Source organism: Mesocricetus auratus, unplaced genomic scaffold, assembly GCF_017639785.1.
Source record: "Mesocricetus auratus isolate SY011 unplaced genomic scaffold, BCM_Maur_2.0 Super-Scaffold_100007, whole genome shotgun sequence".
Taxonomy (NCBI): Eukaryota; Metazoa; Chordata; class Mammalia; order Rodentia; family Cricetidae; genus Mesocricetus; species Mesocricetus auratus.
In genome coordinates, this window is record NW_024429191.1 from 83,106,507 (window position 1) to 83,126,990 (window position 20,484).

Genomic DNA, 20,484 nt, shown 5'->3' on the forward strand with positions numbered 1-20,484 from the left:
TTGGAAAACACAGATACTTATATTACAATTCATGACAGGAGCAAAATTACAGTTAGGAAGTAGCAACAAAATAATTTTATGGTTGGAAGGTTGGGAACCACTGGTCTAAGTTATCAGGTGTGTGTGTGTGTGTGTGTGTGTGTGTGAGAGAGAGAGAGAGAGAGAGGGAGGGAGGGAGGAGGAGGGAGGGAGGGAGGGAGGGAGGGAGGGAGGGAGGGAGGGAGAGAGAGAGAGAGAGAGAGAGAGAGAGAGAGAGAGAGAGAGAGAGAGAGAGAGAGAGAGAGAAAATACCTGTAGTTGCACAGTGTTCAGGTGTATAGGAAAGAAAACAATATGTGTTCTTTGATTCATATTTAGTCTTTTGGTGGTCTTATGCACTTTGTTCTTTGATCTGTTTGGTTGCTTGCTTTTCCATTTTCTTTTTCTTCTCATCAGGAGAACAGGGTATTTGGATAGGGCTGCAGTGGAGCATTTTCCTTCTCCTGAGTGGAAGTCAAGAGTGGAGCTTGCCTTCCACCAGGTTGGTTAGGCTCTGTTTTTGGCATGCTTTGTTGGAAAGGAGGAGCTTTGGTGTATTTCAGAGTGGGCATTTTTCCTGTTCGTCTGCTGGAAGGGAAAAGGGTTTTTACTTCCATATTCATTGTGAAAACCTCATAAAACTCCTGTAATAAAATACCGCAGAATGGGGAGGCTTCCAAAACTGGAAGCCTCAGACTTTACTCCAGTGGAAACTTCAACAATTCCTAAGTTATAATTTTTTGTACTTTGTATTGAGGTACCTTGCTGAGGTTTCTGCTCTGTTAAGACATCACTGTGTTTTCTGGTCTGCATCTTCAACTTTGGGCAAAGATGTTTGCATTGTAACTTTACTTCTTAGACAAATACAAAAATATTGCTGATTTTTTTAATACTGGAAAGTTCAAGTAATATTGCATCTAGTGTAATATGTGTGCATCTAAACCACAACTTGGTGAGAGGGCATTGGGTGGTACAGTATGTAGGAGAGCGGGAGAGAAGATGGTAGAAGCAAAAAGTGGAAGAGTGGGGCCAGTCTTGCTCTTTTCCAGCAATCTGTTCTCACGAGTGTTATCTTTTTAACCAGTCCCTGCCACATTATCATTAATCCTCTCACAAATGCCATTATACCCCCAATCACCTTCTACTAAGTCCTGCCTCCTGAGGGTCCTACCATCTTTTATTACCATTACACGAGGGCAGTACATGGAGGACCAACCTTCTAGCATAAGAACCTCTAGAAAACAGATCATATCCAAACCATTAAAACGTGGGTCTTTTGTGGATTTAATAGTTCCATTAACTTAGTGTCCATTTTTTGCTAGTGCTGCATATTCTCTGGATTACTGCAAATTTATAGTAAGTCTTAAAATTTACATGCTATGAGAATATCAGTTTTGTTTTCTTTATTGAAAATTGTTTTGATACTCTCATTTCTTTTCTTCTTCTCCTTTTTTTTTCTGAGACAGGGTTTCTCCATATTGTTTTGGAGACTGTCCTGGAACTCGCTCGGTAGACCAGGCTGGCCTTCAACTCACAGAGATCCACCTGCCTCTGCCTCCTAAGTGCTGGGATTAAAGGCGTGCACCACCAATGCCTGGCTCTCATTTCTTTTGTGTGTGTGTGTGTGTGTGTGTGTGTGTGTGTGTGTTTGTCTACATTTTAAAGTAGCTTATTGAGTTCTTTAAAAATCTTGTTAGATTCTCATTGGTAGTGCTTCGTAACTATAAATCACCTTTGAGAAGAATTGGCTTAATGGCTTGGAATCTTTAGATCCGTGAATATAATATATCTCTCATTTAGATTTTAAATTTTTCTTAGTGTTTGTAGTTAAAGTTTCAATACTTGGTCCCTAGGAAAGTTCGAATACTTAGTCCCTAGCTAGTGATTCTGCTTTGGAAAATCTAGAAATTTTAAGGAGTGGGGACTAGTTCAAGAACATAGGTCACTGGGAAGGAACCTTTTGAAGGTTCTCGCTAGTCTCCAGTTACTTCTTCATTTTCTGCCTCTTATCTGCCATGAGATAGTATAGGTATCCCCTATCACACATTCCCACCAGCCATGATGTTATGCCCCAAGTGCATGAGGCCTAACAGCTATGCATTGAATCCTCTGAATTTGTGAAATTTGAAAGGCTAGAAAATTGTAACTAGAGTGTAACTGGTGATTCTAGTGGGACCTCAGGAGAGCAGAACACCAACAATAATGTAGACTCTAAAGGGAAAATTAATGAAATTTCAGGTGAGAAGGAAGACTCTATGGAGAATCAGAGTAGAGAGAATTTGTGTTCATATTCTAATAAAGAATTTGTCTATCTTGTGTGTGTACCGAAACTTTGAGTTAAGACTCAATTAAAAACAGTGGACTAATTTGGTAGAGGAAATTTCAAGATAGCATAGCATTCAGAGTGTGTGGTTATCACTGCTGCTTTTAGCCAGGTTTGAAATAAGAATTAGAAGCAACAAGCAGAATGCAGCAATTTGAAAAGTATGCACTTTGTCCAGAAAAAGAGTGTTTCAAGTGTTAAGGAAGGTGGTCTTGTTAAGGAGATTAGTGCCATTAACAAAGCAAGTGTTTTGCATTGTGATAATAGGAAAGATAACATTGAAGATTTCACAGGGATTATCCAGATTCCACTCAAAGCAAACATTTGATAGGCTTGTATTCGTGACAACAGCAGAATCTTTGTGTTTTGATCTACATTTCCCTGACAGTTAAAGATATCATTAAATTTGTCTTATATTTTCATTTCATTTAAAAATGACTGTTCAGTTCATATGTCCATTTATTGATGGATTATTTGCTCTTTTAGTGTTTAATTTTTGAGTTTTTATTAAATTCTGTATATTAATCCTTTGTAAGATAAATAACTAACAAAGATTTCCTCTAATTCTGTAGGATAGTTCTTGATTTTTAATTGTTTGCTTTGTTGTGCAGAAACTTTTAAAAACTACACAATCTCATTTGTTAGTTCCTGCTATTTCCTGAGCTATCAGAGTAAGAGAAAGGAGTTTCTTGTCAGTCTTTTGCATGTATATAGTTTTCCTTGTATTATTTGTTAAAGAGGCTTCTTTTTGTCAGTGTGAGTTCTCAAAACCCTGATAAAGAATTAGATGGCTATAACTGTATTTGTTTATTTCTGGGCCTTCTTTTTTTGGCTTGAGTCTATTTGTTCCAGTATCATATGGTTTTCCTTCTTATGCTTTTTTTTTTTTTTTTTTTTTTTTTTGTTTTGATTTTACGAGACAGGGTTTCTCTGTATTGTTTTGGAGGCTGTCGGTCCAGCCCAGCCTCGAACTGACAGAGATCCGCCTGCCTCTGCCTCCCGAGTGCTGGGATTAAAGGCGTGCGCCACCACTGCCCTGCCTTCTTGTGCTTTCTATGCAAAATTACTTTAAGTATTTGAAGTCTTTGTAGATCATACGATTTTTTCTATTGGAGGTTTTTTCCTGCATTTATATGAATAATATCATTGACATTTTGATGACAATGGCAATTGCATTGAATCTGTACATTGCTTTTGGTAATATAAGCCGTTTAAACAATATTCTGCTCACCCTTCTATATGAGTACCTTTCCATCTTCTAGTATCTTCTTCAATTTCTTTCTTAAGTTATTTATAGTTTTCATTGTAGAGGGGTTTTTAATGTCTTTAAGTTTATGGCTAGGTTTGTTGTTTTTTGTTTTATGACTATTTTGTGTGGATTGTTTTCTGATTGCAATTTTAGTGAATTACATGTTAGTATATACAGAAACTGCTTATTTTCATATGCTGATTTTGTCCTGCTACTTGGCTAAAAGCATTTATCTGTTTATTAACTCTAAGAATTTTAATCCTTTGTGTTTTTAAGTGAAGGTTGCAATTGTCTATAAATAAGCATAATTTCACCTCTTTTCTTATTTCTGTCACTTTTGTATCTTCCTCTTGCCTTTTGTTCTGTGTAAGAATTAAAGTACTATATGAGTAAGAGTGGAAAAAGTAGACATCTTTATTGTGTTCCTAAATTTAAATAAAATATTTTCCATTCTTTTCCAGTTTCATGTTAGCTATAAGCATCTGCCTGAAACAGCCTTTATTGTTTTACATCTAACTCCTTCTGTACTTTTGTCATAAAGGAATGTTGAACCTAAAGGGTTTAAAGGGTTTTTTTTTTGTTTTGTTTTGTTTTTCTTCTGCATCTGTTTAGATTGATTGTCTTATAACTTTGTCCTTGATTCTAATTATGTGCTGTGCTACACTTACTGACTTGCTTATGTTGACTCATCTTTGCATTACTTGAATACAACCAGTTTAATCATGGTGTGTCGTCTTTCTAGTGTGTTGTTGATTTCAGGAAACCAGTATTTTATTGAAGATTTATATATATATTTCATCTAAGAGGCTACTTATAGTTTTCTTTTTGGTTTTGTCTTTTGGCAGGGGTGGTGGGGGTGAGGGTAGGGGTGGGATGGGGAGAGGTAGAGAGAGAGATAGGATCTTATTCTTTAGTGCACATAGATCTGAAACTTACTATTAGCCCAGGATGGCCTTAAACTCATGGCATTGCTCTTTTTTTTTCTTTTCTTTTCTTTGTTCATTTTTTAAAATTTAAATTAGAAGCAAGCTTTTTTTGCATGTCAATCCTTCTCTCTCCCCCGCAGTGCCCCCCATTGGCTCCCTATCCCATCCCCTTTCTGCTCCCCAGGGCGGGTGATGCCTTCCACAGGGGATCTTCAAAGTCTGTCATGTCATTTGGAGCAGGACCTAGACCCTCCCCCATGTGTCTAGGCTGAGAAAGTGGGTTCCCAAAGTCCATTCGTGTACTAGGGATAAATACTGATTCACTACCAGAGGCTCCATAGATTAACCAGACCTCCAAACTGACATCCTCGTTCAGGGTATCTGGAACAGATCCTATTCTGATTTCCTAGCTACCTGTCTGGGGTCCATGAGCAACCCCTTTTCAGGTTATCTGTTTCTGTGGGTTTCTCCAGCCTGGTCTTGACCTCTTTGCTTATCATTCCTCCCTCTCTGCAACTGGATTCCAGAGTTCAGCTCAGTGTTTAGCTGTGGGTGTCTGCTTCTGCTTCCATCAGCTACTAGATGAAGACTCTAGGATGGCATATAAGGTAGTCATCAATCTCATTATCGGAGAAAGATATTTAAGGTAGCCTCTTGACTATTGCTTAGATTATTAGTTGGGGTCAACCTTTAAACCTATAATGACTCCCTCTATTAAGGTGTCTCTTTTCTTGCTCTCCTCTATTTTCCCCTGACTTGATCTTTCTGCTCTCTCCTGTCCTCCTCTCCCCTCCTCCTCTTCTCTTTCTCCTAACTCCCTCCATGCTCCCAATTAGCTCAGGAGGTCTCGTCCCTTTTCTCTTCTCTGGGGGACCATGTATGTCTGTCTTTCTTAGGGTCCTCCTTGCTTCCTAGCTTCTCTTGCAATGTGGATTGTAGGCTGGTACTCCTCTGCTCTATATCTAAAATCCATATATGAGTGAGTACATACCATTTTTGTCTTTTTGTTACTAGGTTACCTCACTTGTAGTTCAATCCATTTGCCTGCAGATTTCAAGATTTTATTGTTTTTTTTACAGCTGAGTAGTACTCCATTGTGTAAATGTACCACATTTTTCTCCATCCATTCTTCAGTTGAGGGGCCTCTAGGTTGCTTCCAGGTTCTGGCTATTACAAATAATGCTGCTGTGAACATAGCGGAACAGATATCCTTGTTGTGTGAATGTGCATCTTTTGGGTATATGCCTAAAAGTGGGATTGCTGCATCTTGTGGTAGACTGATTCCCATTTTCCTGAGGAACTACCATACTGATTTCCAAAGTGGCTATATGAGTTTAGACAGGTAGACCAATGGAATTGAATTGAACACCCTGATATTAACCCACACACCTATGAACACCTGATTTTTGACAAAGAAACTAAAATTATACGATGGAAAAAAGAAAGCATCTTCAACAAATGGTACTGGCATAACTGGATGCTGGCATGTAGAAGACCACAGATAGATCCATATCTATCGCCATGCCCAAATGGATCAAAGACTTCATCATAAATCCAGCCACAGTGAACCTCTTAGAAGAGAAGGTAGGTGGTACCCTTGAACGAATTGGTACAGGAGACTGCTTCCTGAACATAACACCAATAGCACAGACACTGACATCAACAATTAATAAATGGGACCTCCTGAAACTGAGAAGCTATTTTTTAATGTAGATACTCATAAATCCTTTTATAACTGTCTTAACAATATCCCACAGATATTGGCAAGTGGTATTTTACTTTCATTTGATTATAGGAATTTCAAAATTTATCCCATCACTCAAGGTCTCAATTTTATTTCAAAAATACACTGTTCAAGTCTCCATGTTTGTAGAGAATCTGTAGACTTCCCTTGATTCTAATTTTTAGTATTATTCCTTTGTTATCTGATACAACACAAACTTTTTTGTATTTATTAAGACATATTTTATGGCCTAACCTATAACATACTTTAATAAAAACATTTTTAGTTTCCTATGATTGGGGTAGAGGTGACTCTCATAGATACCATACTATCAAATAGAAATCCCAGGACCAATTTTTGAGTCATTGATCATTGGGATCTCATAGGCGCTCCCAAATAATACACGAGATTGCCATTGCCCTTGGTTTACTCCAGAACTTGATGGCAAAACCCTATTGCTTCATAAGTCACAGGACTTGACGAAGTCAAGCTGTTACCCACCTGGAAGCTTCATCCCTGAAACTAGCTTTTATAGTGCTAGAAGGTGTTATACTTGCTACCAGTAGAGAAAAATGATCAGTGACTTACCTGGCTGTGAGCCTGTTAACAACTGCCCTGTCAGGATGTGCCTGCTGATTTAATAGTGGCACAAATGTAATTGAAATAACCAACTACTTTCTTTTTGGCTTTAAAACCTGCCCAACAAGGTAGAACTCATGCTTGGTAGCATTAATTGGGTCAAAAACCTGCTACTGGCTAGGTCATGATCCCTGGGGGAAAACCTGATAGTATTAATCTGCTAATAAACTATTTTCTAAATTATTATCTTTTTTTTTTTTGAGATAGGGTCTCTCTTTGTAGTCTTGTCTGTCCTGAAACTCACTATGTAGAATAGGCTGATCTTGAACTCACTGATATCGTCCTGCCTCTGCTTCCAAGTGCTGGAATTAAAGGTGTGTACCGCCAGGCCAGCGGTTACTATTTTTGTACATATAGAGTAGTAGTTCTTCTCTTGACCATCATCAAAGAATCTTCTCTTTATAGTACATGATGATTAATACAGAGACCCACAACTGGTCATTGTGGACTGCTTAGTTTTAAGTGGACAGCTTTAAAAACCCCATCCTTCCAAGATAATTGAAGATGAAGGTGCAGAAAGATTATAAAAGCCAGAGATAGTGAATGTCTGCAGTGAAACAGTGTTTGCAGGTCATGACAGGACCACTGCACATGTTTGTTTTTCTGCTGTTTGACATATACCATTCCACACTGTCTTGCTTTTAACATTTCTGCCAAGAGCTGATAAATTCTGATGTATTTGTCTTTTTAAGCAATATGGAGTTATTTTCTTGCAGCTTTCAGTATTCTTTGTTTTGACCTGACCTGCTGGCTTTTTAACTGTGTGGCTGTTTTAGTTAGAATTTCTATTGTTGTGAAGAGATACCACAACCACAGCAGCTCTTGTAAAGGAAAGCATTTAATTGGGGTGGCTTACAGTTCAGAGGTTCAGCCCATTATCAGGATGGTGGGGCATGGCACTTTGTAGGTAGACATGGTGCGGGAGAGGTAGTTGAGATTTCTATATCTTGTGCAGGCAACAGAAAGTGGTCTGAGATACTGGGCATATATGAAACCACAAGGCCTGCCTCCACAGTACCACACTTCTCCCAACAAGACCACACTTACTCCACAAGGTCACATATCCTAATAGTGCCAATGCCTTTGGAGCTATTTTCTTTAAAACCACCACATTTCACTCCCTGGCCCCCAAAGGCTTGTAGCCATATCATAGTGCAAAAATACATCCAGTTTAACTTCTAAAGTCTCCATAGTCTGTAACAATTCCAAAGTTATTTAAAAATTTAAAGTTCAGAGTCTCTTCTGAGATTCATGTAGTCTCTTAACAATAATCTATAAAACACAATAAAAAGCAGATTGCATTCTTCCAATATATAATGACACAGGATATTACATTACCATCCAAAACCTAGGGAAGGGAGCATAGTAGGAAATACTGGAACAAAGCAGGCTGAAAATCAGCAGGGAAAACTCCGAACCATACATCTCCGTGTCTTATGTCAAAATGCTGTTCATATTTCCAGCTCCTTTCAACTTTGTTGACTGAAACACACTTTCTCTTGGGCTGGTTCCACTTCCTGTTAGCAGCTCTCCTTAGCAAGTATCCCATGGCTCTGGGATCATCAGCATCTTGGGGTCTTCAAGGCAATTCAGGCTTCAACTTTACAATTTTACACAATGGCCTTTCTAGGCCTCTATTTAGGGACAGCCCTTACACATGTCTGTTCTCAGTGGCTTTCCTTAGCCCAGGAGGAAGGTTCCATAATGCTATCCTTCTATCCTTGGAGCCAGAACCACGTTGCCGAAGCTGCCAAGTTCTGCTCCTTACTGGGGCTGGCACATGGCCCCCTTGTTCAATTATATATTCATCAGCTTTCTGGTTTTGATAATTTCTTTCACTGCCTAAGTTTGTCTGTTCTGGAACTTGCTCAGTAGACCTGATAATCTTATGACTAGCCTTGTACTTTTGAGCTCAGTGTGCACCAGCTGATCCACAGTCAAACTGCAGATTCATAAGAATAGAGTAAGTTAGTTTTCTGCTGTCTTTTCGAGAGTGCTGGGTTTTTTTAAGAGAAACTATTATGCAGCCAAATTCTGTTAATAGTCACCAATATTTTACTTGAAGCATATATCTTTAGATTTTGTTTGTAGTATCAATGAGTTCAAGCATCATTTTATAGGACAAAGAAGATAAAAAAGAAAATGTTTCTAAGCAAAGAAATGAACTAGGGCAGCCAAACTGGACTAATTGCACTATGATTCCTTAAGGAGGATTATCAGATCCTAAAATTATCACCTCATTTCTAACAGCGGAAGTGAAAACTGGTACTTCACTAAATGAAATGTAGCATCTTGAATATATTTTTTTAATCTGCTGATTTTGATCACCAAATGACTCTTTAATTTATAAATTGCTCTAATGGAATACCTTTTTGCTTACAAATCTGTAAAATAATACAATTTTGTATAAATTGATGTCATATGTATTCATGGAAGCCCAACAATTAGAAACCTAATGTTAGAAAAACAGACTTGAGAATATAGGTCTAGGAGCTACAGTAGCCATCTGACCAGACAGGGGGAGGGAACATAGAACATACTGAACACAGCGATCAGAGACGGAGAAGGAGTAAAGTTTTAATAGCCTAGTAAAACTTCTAAAATTCATGATTAAGGAATAAATTCTGCATTTCTGCCTCCTGAAGATTGGTGACATGTTAGTAATGGTACGAACTAAGGTAGTGGTAGGAGACCGGACAGATCATGGCATTTTGAAAAATATTTTGCAGAACAATAATCTGTAGAACTGTTAGCTATGTATTGCAAGGAGTTGGTAAGGGAAGAAATCAGCAATGATTTCTAGGCTTCTGGACTGAAAAATATGTGGTTAGAGGTAAAAACCCATGTCCTTCTTCATTGCACTACAATTCACATACTATAAAACTCACCATTTCCAAGTGTATGTACTGTTCAGTGGCTCTTACCATATTCACTGTGCTGTACAAACATCATTGCTCTTTAATCCATCACCCCAAAAGAAGATACTAGGCATATTGAGCAGCTGTCCCTCGCTTTTCCTGGGATGCTCTGGAAACTACAGTCTACTTTTTGTCTTCCTTGATCTCTCCAGAGCATCTCACATAAGCAGAATCATATAGTATGTGGCTTCTTTCACTGAGCATTATACTTTCAAGGTTTTTTCAACTGTATAGCATTTATTAGACCATCATCCCTTTAATAGCTAAATAATATTTAATTTATTTTAAATATTGTATCACAGTTTGCTCATTCATTTATTAGTTTATGACACATTTGGGTTGTTTCTACTTTTTGGCTATTATGAATAATACTTCTGTAAGCATTCATATATAAGTTTTGGTTGTAAACCTGTTTTCAGTACCTTTGGCTATATACATGAAAAAAAGAATTGAGTTATGGTGAGTCTGTGTTTAACTTTTTGATGAGCCACCTATTTTACATATAAGCTACGCCATTTTTCACTCTTGCCATTAGTATGGTGGTTCAATTTCTCTGTATGTCTGCCAATTATTTTTGATTATTTGGACTGGTAATCTTCACTGTTAGTCATGTGTTGCAAAAGGTTTATAAGGGAAGAAATTAGCAATGATTTCTATACTTCTGGACCAAAAAACATATGGTTAGAGTTAAATACTTGTGTCATTCTTCAGGGTTGGCAGCAGGCATTCTCACCTCTTAAACCATCTCACTGGCCCATTTTAGAAGTATTTATTCTTCTTTGTTCTTATAAGTGGTATCTGTCTCAGTGGTCATAAAGAAGGGTCTCATTTGACTTTTAATTGCTTTTATAGAAAGATTGTTTAGTATTTTTTTTCACATACAGAGGGTCTATTTATAAGTCCTTTGTAAAAGTTCTTTGTGTGAATGGAGTTTTTTTTTAGATTTTTAAAATTTAAATTAGAAACAAGCTTGCTTCACATGTCAATCCCAGCTCCCTCTCCCTCTCCTCCTCCCCAACCCCCCCCCCCAGCTTCCCCACCCAATCCCCACTCCATTCCCCAGGGAAGGTGAGGCCATCCATGGGGGATCTCCAGAGTCTGTCATTTCATTCAGGACAGGGTCTAGGTCCTCTCCCAAGAGTCCAGGCTGAGAGAGCATCCCTCATTGTGGGATGGGTGCCCAAAGTCCATTTGTATGCCAGGGATAAATACTGATCTACCACCCAAGGCTCCATAGATTGCCTAGGCCTCCTCACTGACACCCACATTCAGGGGGTCTGGATCAGTCCCATGCTGGCTTCCCAGCCATCAGTCTGGGGTCTAAGAGCTCCCACTTGTTTAGGTCAACTGTCTTTGTGGGTCTTACCAGCCCAGTCTTGACACCTATGCTCATCACTCCTTCTCTGTCACTGGGTTCCAGGAGTTCAGTTCAGTGTTTAGCTGTGGGTATCTGCTTCTGCTCCCATCAATCACTGGGTGAAGGTTCTAGGATGGCATATAAGGAAGTCATCAAACTCATTATTATGGTATCTCTCATACTACTCTCCTCTGTTCTTCCCCCGACTCAACCTTCCTGCTTCCCCATGCCCTCTCACCTTTTCTCCCTTCCGCCCCATGCTCGCAATCTGCTCAGGAGATCTTGCCTCATTCCCCTTCTCTGGGATACCATGTATATCTCTCTTAGGATCCTACCTGTTTCTCAGACTCTCTGGCAGTGGGATTGTAGGCTGGCACTCCCCTTATCTATGTCTAAAATCCATATATGACTGAGTATATATCATGTGACTGGGTTGCCTCACTCAGGATGGTTTCTTCTAGTGCTGTCCATTTGCCTGCAAATTTCAAGATTCCATTGCCCCCCCCCCCCCCGCTGAATAGTACTCCATTGTGTACCACATTTTCTCTATCCACTTTTCAGTTGAGAGGCATCTAGGTTGCTTCCAGGTTCTGGCTATTACAAATTATGCTGCTATGAATATAGTGGAACAGGCATCTTTGTTGTATGAATGTGCATCTTTTGGGTATATGCCTAAGAGTAGAATTGCTGGGTCTTGTGGTAGATTGATTCCCATTTTCCTGAGGAATCTCCATAATGATTTCCAAAGTTGCTGTATGAATTGGCACTCCCACCAGCAGTAGAGGAGTGTTCCCCTTTCTCTGCATCCTCTCCAGCATAAACTGTCATTGGTGTTTTTGGTTTTAGCCATTCTGGCAGGAGTAAGATGGTATCTCAGAGTTGTTTTGATTTGCATTTCCCTATTGGCTTGGGATGTTGAACACTTCCTTAATGTCTCTCAGCCATTTTAGACTCCTCTGTTGAGAATTCTCTATTTAGTTCTGTACCCCATTTTTTAATTGGATCCTTTGGTGTTTTAGAGACTTGCTTCTTGAGTTCTTTGTAAATTTTGGAGATCAGCCCTCTATCAGTTGTGGGGTTAGTGAATATCTTTTCCCATTCTTTGGGCTGTCTTTTTGTCTTGTTGACTGTTTCCTTTGCCTTACAGAAGCTTCTTCTCAGTTTCAGGAGGTCCCATTTGAGAATTTCTATCTCAATGTTTATGCTGCTATTGTTATGTTCAGGAAGCTGTCTCCTGTGCCAATTTGTTCAAGGATACCTCCCACTTTCTCTTCTAAGAGGTTCAGTGTGGCAGGATGTATGTTGAGGTCTTTGATCCATTTGGACTTAAGTTTTTTGCATGGCGATAGACATGGATCTAACTGCAGTCTTCTGCATGCCAGCATCCAGTTATGCCAGCACCATTTGTTGGGGGTAACACTAACCAAACAAGTGAAAGACCTGCATCACAAGAACTTTGAGTCTTTAAAGAAAGAAATTAAAGAAGACACCAGAAAATGGAAAGATTTCCTCTGCTCTTGAATAGGTAAGATCAATGTAGTAAAAATGGCAATCTTGCCAAAAGCAATCTACAGAGTCAATGCAATCCCCATTAAAATCTCAGTACAATTCTTCACAGATCTTGAAAGAACAATTTTAAACGTTATATGGAAAAAACAAAAGACCCAGGATAGCTAAAACAACCCTGTTCAACAAAGTAATGTCCAGAGGCATCACCATCCCTGAACAGCTTGATATTGGCACAAAAATAGACCGGTAGACCAATGGAATCGAATTGAATACCCCAATATTAACCTATACACATATGAACACCTGATCTTTGACAAAGAAGCTAAAGTTATACAATAGAAAAAAGAAAGCATCTTCAACAAATGATGCTGGCATAACTGGAGGTACCCTTGAACGAATTGGTACAGGAGACTGCTTCCTGAACATAACACAAAAGAATATACCGTTTTCTCAGTGCCACTTGGAACCTTCTCAAAAATTGACTACATACTTGGCAACATATCAAACCTCAACAGGTACAAAAAAAATTGGAATAACTTCATGAATCTTATCAGACCACCATGCTTTAAAGTTAGAATTCAACAACAACACAAATTTCAGAAACCATACAAACTCATGGAAATTGAATAATGTGCACTTGCACCATTCCTGGGTCAAAGAAGAAATAAAAAAGAAATTAAAGACTTCCTAGAATTCAATGAGAATGAAGACACAACATACCCAAACCTATGGGACACTTTGAAAGCAGTGCTATGGGGGAAGTTCATAGCAGTAAGTGCCCACATGAAGAAACTGGAGGATAGTCACACTAGAGAATTAACAGAACACCTGAAACCTCTAGACATGAAGAACAAACTCACCCCAGAGGAGTAGACACCAGGAAATAATCAAACTGAGGGCTGAAATCAATAAAGGAGAAACTAGGAAAACAATACAAAGAATCAATGCAACGAAGAGTTGGTTCTTTGAGAAAATCAACAAGATAGACAGATCACTGTCCAAACTTACCAAACAGCAGAGTGTGAACATGCAAATTAACAAAATCAGAAACGAAAAGAGGAACATAACAATGGACACTGAGGAAATTCAGAGAATCATCAGGTCATGCTTTGAAAACCTGTACTCCACAAATTTCTGGATAGCTATCACTTGCCAAAATCTGGTTTTGTCATAGAATATTTTGTTTTCTTCATCTATAGTGATTGAAAGCTTTGCTGGGTATAGTAGTCTGGGCTGGCACCTGTGGTTTCTTGGTGTTGGTAGAACATCTATCCAGGGTCTTCTGGCTTTCAGAGTTTCCATGGAGAAGTCAGGTGTATTTCTGATAGGTTTGCCTTTGTATGTTAGTTGGCCTTTTTCCTTAGCTGCTCTTAATATTCTTTCTTTATTCTGTATGTTTGGGGTCTTGATTATTATGTAGGGAGGGGATTTTTTGTGTGTGTGTGATCCACTCTATTTGGTGTTCTGTAAGCTTCTTGTACCTTCATTGGCATGTCTTTCTTTAGGTTGGGAAAGTTTTCTTCTATGATTTTGTTTAACATGTTTCCTGCCCCTTGAGGTGGTTTTCTTTACCTTCTATACCTATTATTCTTAGGTTTTATCTTTTCACGGTGTCCCATATTTCCTGAATATTTTGTGTTAGGAATTTGTTGGACTTAAGATTTTTTTTTGGTCAATGAATCTATTTCTCCCAGTGTATCTTCAACTCTGAGATTCTCTCTTCCATCTCTTGTATTCTGTTGGTTATGCTTGTATCTGTAATACCTGACTGTTTGCCCAGCTTCTCTATTTCCAGCATTCCTTCAGACTGTGGATTTTTTTTTTTGTTTGTTTTTTGTTTTTCGAGACAGGGTTTCTCTGTGGCTTTGGAGGCTGTCCTGGAACTCGCTTGGTAGTCCAGGCTGGTCTCAAACTTACAGAGATCTGCCTGCCTCTGCCTCCAGACTGCTGGGATTAAAGGCGTACACCACCAATGCCCGGCTAGACTGTGGATTTTTTTGTTTGTTTGTTTGTTTGTTTTTTGTCTCTATTTCAGCTTTAAACCCTTGCACTGTTTGAATTGTTTTTTGCAGTTTTTGCTTTGTCTTTTCCTCCATTTCTTGCATTTTTTGAATTGTTTGGTTTGTTTTTTCTTCCATTTCTTGCGTTTTTTTTGGTTTTGGTTTTTTTTTCTTCTATCCCTTTAAGGGATTTTCTCATATCCTCTTTGAGGGCCTCTATCATTTTCATGAAGTTGTTTTTAAGGTCATTCTCTTCTGCTTCATTTGCATTGGAATGTTTCAATCTTGCTGGTGTAGAGTCTCTAGACTCTGGCAGTGTCATATTTGTTTTTCTGTTGCTGAGTGTGTTTTTGTATTGTCTCCTTCCCATCCCTTCTTCCTGTGGGTGCAGAAAGAGCCTCTTCCTCTCCTGGTGGGTAGGGGACCAGGGCTCCCTTTCAGTGGGTGCAAGCAATTCCAGTACTCTGGTAGTTCTCCTCTTCCGGACCATGTCACCTCCCAGGGACATGGTTATGTGGGTGGAAAAGTAGACCAGGACTCTTGGCTGCATTGGCTCCAGCCAGGAGGGGAGATTCAGTGGCAGCCCCCAGGCAATGGAATGTGGGCCCGGAAACAGGCCCCTGTTTTGTGAATTGAGTTCTTAATTGATGTAACTAATAAAAATTCGAGATATAGAGAATAATGCTGAGAGATCAGAGAGAAGGAGCAAGTCACAGCCACACCTTCACGACCTTATGGTCTCAGTAGACAAGAGAGCGAGTTCCTGTTTCTTCCTGCTTATATCCTGTTTTCACCCAACTATTTCACTTTGTGTCCGTCTATATAGCCCTCCAGCCCTCTATGGTTATCTAGTGGCAAGCTCCATTCTTTGACCTTCAGACAGACTTTATTTGTACAAGCAAGATATCACCACTCCTTTGCCCAATTTTATTTGATGTGTGTCTTTTTGTTGTTGAGTTGTAATCGTTCTTTGTATATTCTAGACTTTGGACTCATATAAAAATACTTGCAAATATTTTCAATTCTGAGAATTATATTTTCATCCTTTTAGTAACATCCTTTGGTATTCAAAATGTTTTTTTTGTTTTGTATTTAAATATAATCCAGTTTATTCATTTTTCTCTTGCTTATGTTTTTGGTACCATTTATCCAGCAACTCATTCCCATTCTTTGTAAAATTACTCTTTTAAAAAATATTTTGGCCGGATGGTGGTGGCACACGCCTTTAGTCCCAGCACTTAGGATGATGCAGAGGCAGTCGGATCTCTGTGAGCTCGAGAGCAGCCTAGTCTACAAGAGCTAGTTCCAGGACAGGCTCCAAAGCCACAGAGAAACCCTGTCTTAGAAAAAACAAAACAAAACAAAAACCCAATATTTTATATGTGTGTATTTGTGGGCACATCCATGGTCACAGTATACATTTGGTGGTCAGAGGATAGCTTGCAGGAGTTGGTTCTGTTCTTCCTGTGGTTCCTGGGATTGAACACAGGTGGTTAGACTTAGTGGCAAATGCTTGTACTTGCCAAACCATCCCGTCAGCCTGTACCTTTGGCTCTCTAGTTATTGTTCTAATTTTTTCCAACACATCTTTCAGATTTCTACTCCTCTCTTCTATGTAAATCTGCTTTCAATTTCATCTACATTTAATTTTCATTTTTAACACTCTTAAAACTAAACTTTTAGTTTCTTAACATATTAAGCCTACTCCTTTAAATGCTTAATTTGTTCGTCAACACAATTGTATTTTTTGTCAGATTTCTGGTTTATTTGGCTTTCTCCCCTTATTCTCTCTCTCTCTCTCTCTCTCTCTCTCTCTCTCTCTCTCTCTCTCTCTCTCTCTCTCTCTCTCTCTCTCTCCCTATCTCCCTCTCTCATTTACTTATTTATTCAGTATTAAAGATCGAACCTAGGGCCTTGAGCATGTGAAGCAAGCACTCTGCCCATGAATTATACCTAGGTTTCATGATTTTAATGAATATGTGTTACTGTTAATTAATGGCTTGATATGCAAACTTGCATAGATAATTTGATACCAAGCCAGGCGTTGGCGGTGCGGACCTTTAATCCCACTACGCAGGAGGCAGAAGCAGGTGGATCTCTGTGAGTTCGAGGCCAGCTTGGTCTACAGAATGAATTCTAGGACAGACTCCAAAGCAATACAGAGAAACCCTGTCTTGAAAAACCAAAATAAGTAAATAAATAAATTGAGACCTATCATGATTCCTTCTCTAAGATGTGTTTGTCTTTGCAGTTCTAGCAATCTACTCTTGTCTTTATTTAATTTTATGTACGATATCATTGTAAGACCAGCCTATCTTTTTATCGCTTCCTTCCTTCCTCTTTTTTCCTTTCTCCTTTATCTTTGCTTCCCTCCTTATATCAATCCCTCTTTTCCTCCCTTCCAGTATACAAATGAATTTGTGTGAATGTAACAAGTCTCTCTCTGCTGCCAGCCAGCTCCCAAAAAATGAAATTGAGACTTCTTATTAATTATGAAAACTCAGCCTATAGCTTAGATGAAAATCCTTAGGTTATTAAAATATCTTAAATGCCATTTTCTGTAGACCTCTGAAGCATATGAAGACCACCTGTCTATGTCTATCTAAACCATATCTCTGTTTAACCTTGAAACATACATAACATGACTACAAGTTTGATTTTTACTGATGACTAACTACTAACGTGTATTTCTTAATTATACATTACATTTTTAAATGAGCTGCATAAGTACAATACCTTAAACAAGAGTAGAAACATTTATAGTATAACAGAAATAACCTTAAATTTGTACTAATATCAAAAGTGTCTTAAACAAGGGTAGAAATAGTATTTCTAACAAAAATAACCTTAAAATTGTATCAATATACAAAAATCCATACCAATGTAAAATATTTGAGATTAATAGTTTCTTTTTAGTTTAAAGTAGATTCAATAATTTACCCTTTTATCTTATCATACCTATACCCCCTCCTTTTCTTTTCAGAAAGATCCTTGAAGCCAACTTCCCTTGATTAATTTCTTCTCTTACCATGACCGATCAACTTATAACCAACCCTCCTAAATGACCACAAGCATCTAATGACCAAAAACTAGCCATCCCACCTCTTGGGAATGTGGGCATTGTGTTCTTAAACTGCTTTCTATTGTCTGGGATGATGGCATCTTTAGGGGATCCTGAGAAAATTGAGATAATGATCAAGTCCTGGGAGAGCTACTTTTATTATTTGTTGTCCATTATCTGTGTAACGAGATAGTGCAAGGCTTATCTGAAGTCCTGACTGGAGTAGTCTGTGAGGCTGGACCACCTCAGCTAGCAGTTTTGAAGTTGGTCTGGATGCAGAAATTTTAGGAAACTTCAACAGAGGCATTCTGAGAGGTTGGGTCCCTGAGCTACTTACCTTTATTGGTGTCTGGTCCTTTTCTCTGAAAACACATACACTTTCAAAGGTAACATATATCTCTCCATTAATACAAATATGGAATATGCAGTATGCACAAACCAGCTAAAGATGATTTTTGTTGTTGTGGTTCTATGTTTGAACAGGTAAGAAGACATCTGCCAACTTTATAAGCCCCTTTGGTTGCATAACCAAACTGTAATATAAATCTCCATCATTGCCATATGAAAGGTTGACATGTAATTATAAGTCATGACCCAACAAGATTTGTCATATCTCATTGAGTCTCAGAGCTGTTCCCACATCGAGGGATCACTTATCATGTAGTCTTTCTTGACTTTCTCTCATGTCTGCATCCAAGATCCTCAGGGGGTCTCCCCCAGTCAAATTAACTTAGAAAGAATCTACAACTTTTCATTTCCTGTAGGGGGAGCATAACCTCTCTTTAGAGACTTTATTATTTCTAAACTATTTATTTGTTATGACTGTCTATACCCATTTTTTTTACCGTGTCTATTTAAAGGTTTTTCTTAGTCCCGTGGTCCAGACTGATTTACTGTATACCTGCAGCCTATTTTTGACTGCATGAGTCAAGCCTTAACCCTGCTGCACCACTCTGCACATGGCTTTGGCTGGCTCAAGCCCACAGGCAATGGCCAGGAGCTGCATCTCTGAGACTGTGGGACTAGGAAGTTGTATCTGGCTCTGCTTTTTACTGTTTGGAAAAGCTTTCTCAGGTCCTATGTGGAAATATGTGCCCCCATGTTGGATGCCATATATATTAAGTCCTTCTCTGTCCCACCAACTAGTTCCCAAATAATGGCATGTAAACTTCTTACTAATTATGAAAGTTCAGTCTGTATCTTAGGTTTGTTTCTGACTAGTTTTTATAACTTAAGTAAACTCATTTCTATTAATCTACATCCTGCCATGTGGTTCGTGGCTGTTCCTCTCCTTCTTCAAGTTCTACTTACTATGAGTCTTGCTGGCAACTCCTCCTTTCTTCTTCCTAGAGTCCTCTCTGTTCCAGGAAGTCCCACCTAACCTCTTCCTGTCTAGCTATTGGCCATTCAGCTGTCTCTTAAACCAATCAGAAGGCCCCTTGGCAAAGACACATCTTCACAGTATAAACAAATATTCCACAATGGACTTGTGTGTGTGGGGGGGGGGATATTCTGAGTCATCCTAGAAGATACATTTTAGTAAAGAAGGAATAATCTTTTCTCATCTGTACTATCCTTTTCCTATTAACAGGTGGCATCTCCACAGAAAGCGATTGTGCTTTTGAGCCAGACTACGCTGTTCCACCGCTTCCAGTGAGTGAAGGTATGCAGCACATTCGGATTATGGAGGGCATGTCTCGCTCTCTTCCATCCTCCCCCTTACTCACACATCAGTCTATCAGTGTTCGGCTCCAACCTGTGAAGAAGTTAACTGGTAAGGAATTTACCTGAATTTAGTATGTTTGACAGGAAACCTGACAGTATGACACTTTAGGTCACATCCGATGTCTGTATGTTCATCTTTAGATTTCCTCTCCTTTGGTCTTCCTAGTACCACAGACTCTTAGAAGGTGGAGCTCCTACTGATTTTAATTTAGAGAATTAGAACAGTACTCAGTTTGACAGACTGATGTACTCTTTTCTAAGTGACCCATCTGTTGTGGACATATTTTTCTAGGTTTTCAGGAAGTTCTTAGTTTTGCTAGAATACACTGTCATTCTGACTTCATTTATCAGCTTGTTCCTGTCATATTAACAGATGGAGACATTGTAATTTTAGTTGTATTAGAACTTGACAGTTGAGCAAATGAATAGATATTATCCATGTTTTTGTTTGAAATCATTATTTGTAAATTTGATCTCTAGTGTTCAAATGTGACTTAGATTTTTCTCCATAGACCATTACAACTTCTTGGGATTTATTGTGATTCATAAATTGAAATTACACTGACTTTAAATACATCTCATGATTTGTATTGCTCATTTAGTTTATGTTAGGTTTGGAAATAGGTCTTTACTAAATGGATTTTTATCCTCAAAATTTTCAGGGAAGAATATTTTCATGTAAAAATGTATAAGCCATGCATGTTGTTAGATTCTTCTGAAATTATATTCTTAAAGCAAAAGCATTATATTAGTATATTTTAATTACACAAACTAATGAATCTCATTGTGGCATTTAGGCAACCAATTTGATAGTTGATTGATGTTGATGGATTCTGAGTTTATAAAGGCATGAAGCTAAGAGTATGTTGATTGTTTCCTCAGTGACTGGTTTTGAGCTAGCTAGTAGGGAGATTGGGTTGTCATGACAGTTCAAAAAAATAATAAGAGGAAAAAGATAAAATGAAACTTTTTGACTCTTCTAAATAGAATGAAGCATTTAATATTTATAATTTTTACCAAAATACATCATTTCAGT

General features: G+C 38.5%; 1 protein-coding gene across 10 annotated transcripts in view; it reads left to right on the top strand.

Annotated features, from left to right (window-relative positions):
- Positions 1-20,484, top strand: part of Tanc2 (tetratricopeptide repeat, ankyrin repeat and coiled-coil containing 2) — a 306,152-nt gene that overhangs the window by 92,668 nt on the left and 193,000 nt on the right. For 7 of the 10 annotated variants that reach the window (XM_040749911.1, XM_040749916.1, XM_040749914.1 and 4 more), the window contains one exon: positions 19,315-19,497. In XM_040749911.1, the coding sequence (XP_040605845.1) occupies positions 19,315-19,497 (183 nt within the window). The remainder of the gene's footprint in view (positions 1-19,314; positions 19,498-20,484) is intronic. The other 3 variants (XM_040749917.1, XM_040749919.1, XM_040749920.1) reach the window with 1 other exon arrangement.